The 7867-nt window shown below is 46.0% G+C and overlaps 3 protein-coding genes and 1 long non-coding RNA gene across 4 annotated transcripts; all 4 read right to left on the bottom strand.

Annotated features, from left to right (window-relative positions):
• Positions 1-273: 273 nt before the first annotated feature.
• Positions 274-1366, bottom strand: LOC115564711 ((3R)-3-hydroxyacyl-CoA dehydrogenase). Its single transcript, XM_030389321.2, has 2 exons — positions 1163-1366; positions 274-1105 (listed from the first exon to the last, which is right to left on the bottom strand). The coding sequence occupies exons 1-2, from the start codon at positions 1203-1205 to the stop codon at positions 399-401; spliced, it is 750 nt and encodes a 249-aa protein (XP_030245181.1). The 5' UTR covers positions 1206-1366; the 3' UTR covers positions 274-398.
• Positions 1367-3131: 1765 nt separating this feature from the next.
• LOC149090556 (uncharacterized) lies at positions 3132-3461 on the bottom strand. Its single transcript, XR_016197364.1, has 3 exons — positions 3419-3461; positions 3295-3334; positions 3132-3218 (listed from the first exon to the last, which is right to left on the bottom strand). It is a non-coding gene; the product is annotated as an uncharacterized LOC149090556 (long non-coding RNA).
• Positions 3462-4718: 1257 nt separating this feature from the next.
• LOC149090555 (uncharacterized) lies at positions 4719-5235 on the bottom strand. The gene has a single exon (XM_089265014.1). It carries the CDS (start codon positions 5184-5186, stop codon positions 4719-4721), a length of 468 nt encoding a protein of 155 aa, XP_089121140.1. The 5' UTR covers positions 5187-5235.
• An 86-nt stretch (positions 5236-5321) lies between these two features.
• Positions 5322-6632, bottom strand: LOC108655657 (uncharacterized). Its single transcript, XM_018107432.2, has one exon. The coding sequence runs from the start codon at positions 6539-6541 to the stop codon at positions 5570-5572; it is 972 nt and encodes a 323-aa protein (XP_017962921.1). The 5' UTR covers positions 6542-6632; the 3' UTR covers positions 5322-5569.
• Positions 6633-7867: the final 1235 nt, after the last annotated feature.

Below are 7867 nucleotides of genomic sequence, written 5' to 3'. Positions count from 1 at the left end.
AAGGCTCTGAGAGATTCCGCTATCAATGAGACTTATGCAGATATTTATATATATATATGTATTTGTAAAGAAGAATATAATTTATATATCATATTTAAATATTTCAAGCCATCCTCATTAATTAACAAAATCCATAAACATAAATCACAAACAATCAACACGCTATGAAATTTAAATTTGAAAATACGCGCCTGAATCTGCTGCACTATTTGCACGCTAGATGGCGCTACCGACCGCGCAAGCAGATCAATTCAACAAAACTTAACGAAGAAGAAAAAAAAGAGAACGAAATGTTCTTTAATAATAGAATTACAACAAATAAATGCAACTGGCAACGTTATCGCAGCTATTATCAATCCAAACGTTGTTTTTTTTTGTTTTGTTCGCTAATTTTTGGTTCACTTGAGGCCGCCGGTTACCTCGATGGCAGCTCCATTCACGTAGGCGGCCTTCTGGGAGGCGAGGAAGGCGATCACCTCGGCGATCTCTTCGGGCTGCCCGAGGCGACCCAGGGGACAGCGCTGCACCACCTGCTGCTTGATCTTCTCGGGCACCACCGCCACCATGGGCGTGTCTATGTAGCCGGGCAGAATGCAATTGACGCGTATGCCGAACTTGCCAAACTCCTTGGAGGCCACCTCCGTGAAGGAGATGACGCCCGCCTTGGTGGCCGCATAGTTGGCCTGGCCGACGTTGTTCAGCCGTGCCACAATGCTGGACAGATTGACGATGCTGCAGTCGCTCAGCCGCTGCTCGATCATCGCCTTGGCGAACTGTTGCGTCACCAGGAACGTGCCCTTCAAATTGACGCTGTAGACATCGTCGTAGTCGTGCTCCGGCATCTTCAGCATGTACCCGTCGCGCGTTATGCCCGCCGAGTTGACCACTATGCTGGGCGCCTGCTGGAACATGGCCAGCGCCGCGACGACGGCGCTCTGCACGCTCGTCGTCGACGAGACGTCCACCTCGAGCGCGGCGGCACGCTCAGCGCCCAGCTGCTGGGCCGTCTCCTGCGCCGCCTGCAGATTGCGATCCGCCGCTATGACCTTGGCCCCATCACGTGCCAGAATGCGACAGGTGGCACGGCCAATGCCAGAGCCGGCGCCTGAAATGCGCAACAGGGTTCAAAGTTCGCTCAGAGACGGCTTTATGCCATACGCACCTGTCACGAATGCCACCTTGCCAGTCAGTAATCCGCTTGCCATAGTGTGTATGTGTGTGTGGGTGTGTGTTTGAGTGTGGGTGTGGGGATTTGGGCAATATAAACCTAATCAGAGTCAGCGACTTGGCGACAGTCGAACGCGAGTAAACAACACGCCACCTGCGCAGCTCTCTCAGCTGCAGTGTGACCAGAGCTGTGAACGACAATTAAGGCAAATATATGCATGCAGATCAGCTGTTGAATATACTGCACAACAGCGGCTGCTAATTTTATGCATATTTAAATTATGGAATATAAATAAGTACATAAATGGCCTACAAATTGGTATTAATATATACAAATATTTATTTTTTATTTGCAACAGCTCGAGCGCTGATCGAATTGTATTTTTTCTGCGCAGCTGCAAAGTATGCAATGGCGCGAGGAGCGTGTTTTTGCTGCTCCACACTTGACGAAACAACAGCCAACTTAACGAACACAAACGGAATTTTAATGTTCATTTATTGTTGCTATTTGCATGTATTTATTATTCATATTAAAAATGGGTAATTTGGATATGTCTTGTGAAAACTTATATTTTATAGGCAGAAGTAGGAGTTGCAGACTCCATGTTGTGCATAGATTTTTGATCAAGCTAAGTTGACCCAAGCAGGTCCGTCTGGGTAGATGCGTGTGTGTGTATGTGTGTATATGTTCTTATATGTATGTGTGCATACGAGATTCGTAGAATGATTGCAATAAGAGCTCTTTGTAGGGCTCAAACTGATTTGTTTGTCCCTGATTTTATTATCCCAAGCATCCCAGTGATCTTCCTCTGTGGATTTGCCGTATTTTGTTCAGGTACGTCTTGGAAATTTCAATCTTGTTAACCAATAAAAGACAATTTCGCTAATGATGGGTTAAGCTATTAGCAATTCAAATTGTTTAATCAAAAACTATTGAGAAAGCATAGTGATATAAATTAATATATGTATATCTAATCTGATGTGACTTTTCAAATTGTAAAATAAATAAATATATGTATGTACATGTACACAATATTGATTCTATTTCTTTTATACCCTGAACCCATTGAAAATGGGAAATCAGGTTTTGTTTAAGGTATGCAACAGGCAGAAGGAGACGTGGCAGACCGCATAAAGTATATATATATTCTTGATCAGCACGACGAGCCGAGTTGATTTGGCCCTGTCCGTATGTTTGAACGTGTCGATCTCAGAAGATATAAGAGTTAGAAACTTCAAAATTTGTTATCCTAGGTCCGTGTATACCACGCGCATATTGAGTTTTGCTTAAAATATCGATAACTTTTCCCGTTATTTTGTTATAGATTAAAAACAGAAAATAAGTAAAAAATTTGTATCTGCCACATCTTAAAAAATATAGTTGCCAAATCTAAAATGTTTATTCATATGCATTTCATAGAATATATATAATATAAAAATTACATCGTGTGAATATTGGCATTGTGTAGATTTTCTGCGTAATAAGAAATAAGCATTCTGGGGGCATGCTTTTTTAAATCTTCGTTGGGTATCAGCTCCGGGCGCTTTTGGTTATGGAATTTTACCACAAAAATTAACTGCTGTTCTTGTTTAACAGCACTCAAAATACACTCCGGCTTGAGACCACGCTCAAAGCCGTTTTTTTCTGTGGGGACGATCTTGTTGTGCTTTTTTAAAGACCGTCTCAACACTTTTGCTACTAAAACTTTATTTTGATTGGCAATACCTCGACGCTGATCTACCTCCCATTTGCGGAGACGCCCCTGCAAACAAGAATCAAGAGCTGGCGCATTGACACTAAAAGGAAAACTTACAGCTGAACGTCTGCGTGACACGCCGGCCGACTGTCCTGCAGTCGATGGAGTCGGGGTAGCGGTGCCAGCTGAAACTATGTCTATATATGTATGTATAATGACTAAATGAATAAATATGAATGAATGTAAATATCTAAATTCAACACTTACGTTGCGAATTGTTATCGGGAGAAGCCATCCTGTAGTTGAGCGACTGTCCTGCAGTCGATGGAGTCGGGGTAGCGGTGCCATCTGAAACTATATGTATATATGTATGTATAATGACTAAATGAATAAATATGAATTAATGTAAATATCTAAATTCAACACTTACGTTGCGAATTCTCGGTGGGAGAAGCCATCCTGTAGTTGAGCTAAATTAATTCACATTCAGTTAATATTGAAAAATGAAAAAAAGTAAATAAATAAAGAAAAAAAAAAAAATAAGAAAAAATTACCAATTGAATTTCCGTATTTCGTCTGTCTAGTCAAACGTAAGACTGATGATTTTTAAAATATGTTTAAATCTACATCAAGATATTTGACAGCAAACACGCGGACTACTAGATTGCTTGATGCTGAACAGGCATAGTTTGCAAAATTATGTGTGCATAGAAATGCAGAATCACCTTTCTTTCTTTCAAAATATGTAAATTTGTAATTATCATTATAATTATTACTATACCATTCATATTGGTCATTGGTTATTGGCCATTGGTCTTTAGTCATTAGTCACTAGTCACTAGTCATTGGTCATTGGTCATTGGTCATTGGTCATTGGTCATTGGTCATTGGTCATTGGTCATTGGTCATTGGTCATTGGTCATTGGTCATTGGTCATTGGTCATTGGTCATTGTTCATTAGTCATTGGTCATTGGTCATTAGTCATTGGTCATTGTTCATTGGTCATTGGTCATTAGTCATTGTTCATTAGTCATTGGTCATTGGTCATTGTTCATTAGTCATTGGTCATTGGTCATTGGTCATTGGTCATTGGTCATTGGTCATTGGCCATTGGTCATTGGTCATTGGTCATTGGTCATTGGTCATTGGTCATTGGTCATTGGTCATTAGCCATTGTTCATTAGTCATTGGTCATTGGTCATTGGTCATTGGTCATTGGTCATTGGTCATTGGTCATTGGTCATTGGTCATTGGTCATTGTTCATTGGTCATTGGTCATTGGTCATTGTTCATTAGTCATTGGTCATTGGTCATTAGTCATTGGTCATTGTTCATTGGTCATTGGTCATTAGTCATTGTTCATTAGTCATTGGTCATTGGTCATTGGTCATTAGTCATTGGTCATTGTTCATTAGTCATTGGTCATTGGTCATTGGTCATTAGTCATTGGTCATTGTTCATTAGTCATTGGTCGTTGGTCATTGGTCATTGGTCATTGGTCATTTCATTAGTCATTGGTCATTGTTCATTAGTCATTGGTCGTTGGTCATTGGTCATTGGTCATTGGTCGTTGGTCATTGGTCATTGGTCGTTGGTCATTGGTCATTAGTCATTAGTCATTGGTCATTGGTCATTGGTCATTGGTCATTGGTCATTGGTCATTGTTCATTAGTCATTAGTCATTGGTCATTGGTCATTAGTCATTAGTCATTGGTCATTGGTCATTGGTCATTAGTCATTAGTCAATGTCTTTGCCTATCATGATTACATTTATAATCATTATCATTATCATAGCAATTGCCATTACCCACATTTTTGTTAACTATTAGAAAATCTTTATTTATAATTTCGATTTATTCCAGGGGTATCAGGTAGTAGAGCTCTGGCACTGCTCCAACTTCCGGGTCCAGGAGTGCTCCGCTCCGGAAGCTGCCGTCGCGCGCCAGTCCGAATTGCCTGAGCAGCTTCTTCAGGTAGCGCTTGGGTATGCGCACCAGCTGGCGCTTAATGATGCGCTGCACCCTCTTCCAGGGGCGACCGATGCCGCGATCGTCGTCGTCGTAGTCGGACGCCAGGTTTAGCTGCTGCATGAGCTGCTGCAGCTGCGACTCGCTCAGCTGACTCAGATCCAGCTCCGGCTCCTGCTCCTGCTCCAGCTGATCATCGTCGACAAACGCCTGGCCGCCGGCAGTCGCAGTGCTGCGCAGTCGTAGCAGCTTCTGTGCGCCGCAGACGCAGCGCGTCTCGCTGGACCGCACGCCCAGCACGAGCAGCCAGAGCCCAAAGAACCAGAGCGAGGTACAGCGCATGTTGAGCTCCATTGTCCGATGGCAGCACACGCATGGGGCTTAAATAGCCGAGCGCCCCAGGGCGCCAGTGCTGGAGGCTGGAGGCTGGAGGCTGGCTGAAGAGGCCTCGATATATGGAATTCGAATTGAATGGAAATGTGGGTCAAGTACTATTCGAAAGATTTCATTTATTCTGTTTTGGCCAAAAGAAGAAGTGAGGCTTCAATTAAACATTAGCTACAATAAATTAGAAAAAAAAAAATTGTTGTTTGTCGTGGTTTTCGATCGTTGGGGAGCGTTGGCGTAGCTCGACTCTGGTCCGCTCTCTTCGGCGACTCCCCCTCCCTCTCTCACGCACTGTATCTTCCGCTCTCTCTCTCTCTCTCTCTCTCTCTCTCTCTGTCTGTGTCTCCTGCTTAGGCAAGTGGAAGACGTGGGCGCTTGTTCTTGTTCTTGCCCTTCTTGTTCTTGTTCTTGCCACCGCGACGACGATTGTTGAAGCGCTTGTTCTTGTTCTGGTAACGCTTCCTGATCACGCGACGCCTGTTGGGCCTGTTCTTGGTGTTGATCATGACCTTCTGGCCGTTCTTGAAGTAGCGACGGTAGCGGGGCGGAATACGCACGCTGATCATCTGATTCTGGCCGCGGCGGCCGCCCTTGCGGCGCAAGTTGATGCGATTGCTCTGGCTGGCCTTGCTCTCGGTGGCGCCGGCGTCCGATTGATCGTTATCGGTGAACACCTCGTACTCCTGGGCGCCCGCTGCGATGGCCGCCTGCAGGGCCTGTTCGTCGATCAGCTCCGCATTGGCGGCCATGGCCACCGGCTGGGCCTCCTCATCGCCGGCATCGGCCTCGGCCTGATCGTCGGCCTGCTGATCGTAATACTGTCGGGGTGCGGGCGAGGTGGGCGATGTGGGCGACGTGGGCGATGTGGGCGAGGTGTCGATGGTGCCCGTGGCCGAGGGTAGGGTGCCAGTGCTGGTCAGCGTGGTAACGGGGCTGGTGGGCGCGCTGCCAGTGCCGCCTCCAGTGATAATGATGGGAATCACCGGCTGCTGGTTGCTGCTGAACATGTTCTTGAACATGAGGAACTTGCGCAGGAAGAGGCGCCCGCTGGAGGGATCTTTGCTGTTGGCTGCCGTGCTCCCAGCTGCGCCAGCAATACCGACACCGGCACCGGCACCCGCAGCACCGAGGCTTAGCTTATCCTTGTCGGCGCCCTGGTCGAGAGCCAGGGCCGCCACACCGGCGTCGCTCGAACGGGCCAGGGCCGGCTCATTGAAGTAGGAGCCGCGGCGAGCCTTCACCACAAGCGAGGGCTTCTCGGCCTGAGCCGTCAGGCAGAGCAGGCTGGCCAATAGCAGCAAGGATGCGACTGGATGCTTCATCGTTGCAGTTGTTGTCGAAACTACTCAGCGATTGAGAACTTTTCGAACAGATACGGATTGAGTTACGGTCTGCGGTAGTGCCCAATTCGGAGTCGTGTGCTCGCACTGATTGGTAATCAATGTTTGATACATTATCGCTGAAATTGAATGCCTTTTATACCCGCATTGCCATCAATACCTATGCAAATGCCGATTGCCAATAATCCATGGCTAACTGTAAATTTGGTCAGGGCACCGCACATGTATGTGTACTTGTGCCTCTGCCTATCCAGAAATGTTCACAATTCACCACAATTGAATTGAATTGAATTTTTCGACCCTGTCGAAAAGCGCTTGCAGCTATTTGAGCATGCCACGGCCATGGCCAACGGCCAACGGCAAATAGCCAAATAGTTCTTCACCGTCATCAGCGCGACGCGTTCTGCTTATCATCTCTCGGCTGGCCCGCTACGATCCCAGTCGAGCGTTCAAGCATTGAGCCGTTGCCTCGCCAGCTTTTGCTGCTTTCTATGCGCGTTTCGCCCTCCCCAATTACAATTGCGTTGCCCTTTGCCGTCAGCCCCTCCCCCCTTTCCCAGCGATGCCCCGCCGGCAGCTCCATTGTCGACTGTCATCGCACTGGCAGCTTAGAGCCAGCCCGATTCAGTGGCACGGCTCAAAAAAGTGAAAACCAATTCAATTGTGCGAGCATCGAAACTGAGTTTCTAATTAGAGGCAAACGGTGCCGCGGGGCAGCTACAGTTCCCTATATGCCTATGCCAGTTCGAGGTGCTCCATTCGCGATGGAGCAGAGGGAAGACGTGAGAGCGGCATGCAGACTGCAGGGACTTGGGACCAAAGAAATGTCCTGCACGACTTTAGATATATACAAGACTCACGGGAGGAAAGAGAACTGAAATAGGTGAAAGGAATCGAGATAGTCCTAATGGATTCTCAATGGTATCGAGTCAAGCTCAGATTACAATTATCTCTCAAGCTCAGATTGACAAACAGACTTTGGACAAAAGATAAAATTGTCAAGTTGTAGAGCTACCTAATGCAGAGATCAGTTTGCTCTCTGCCTTTCTCTCTCGCTCTTACTCTCAGTCTCTCTTTCTCTCTCTCTCTCTCTCTTTCTCTTCTTGTCTTTATCAAATGCTTCACTTATTAACTCGAGCATAACCAGAAAACACACTGACTAACTAAGATACGCTCTAATTTTGGTTTCTTTTGCAATTTTCAATGCCCTCCTCGCCGTCTCTCTTGTTTATAGACTAACTTAGTTCTCTCTCAATGTCTCAATCTGTCTCTATTTCGTACTGCTCTCTCTTTTTTTGTCTCTCTCTC

This window comes from Drosophila navojoa, chromosome X, assembly GCF_054131105.1.
Source record: "Drosophila navojoa isolate 15081-1374.11 chromosome X, UAZ_NAV_1.0, whole genome shotgun sequence".
Lineage (NCBI taxonomy): Eukaryota > Metazoa > Arthropoda > Insecta > Diptera > Drosophilidae > Drosophila > Drosophila navojoa.
Note: the sequence above shows the minus strand (reverse complement) of the source record. Positions and strands in the feature narration are given on the sequence as shown.

Excerpts from the sequence above, each read along its gene's own strand:
- LOC115564711 (XM_030389321.2), bottom strand. The coding sequence starts at position 1,205 with ATGGCAAGCGGATTACTGACTGGCAAGGTGGCATTCGTGACAG. Across the intron at positions 1,106-1,162 it reads CAAGGTGGCATTCGTGACAG|GCGCCGGCTCTGGCATTGGC; the intron begins GTGCGTATGGCA and ends TGCGCATTTCAG.
- LOC149090555 (XM_089265014.1), bottom strand. The coding sequence starts at position 5,186 with ATGGAGCTCAACATGCGCTGTACCTCGCTCTGGTTCTTTGGGCTCTGG.
- LOC108655657 (XM_018107432.2), bottom strand. The coding sequence starts at position 6,541 with ATGAAGCATCCAGTCGCATCCTTGCTGCTATTGGCCAGCCTGCTCTGC.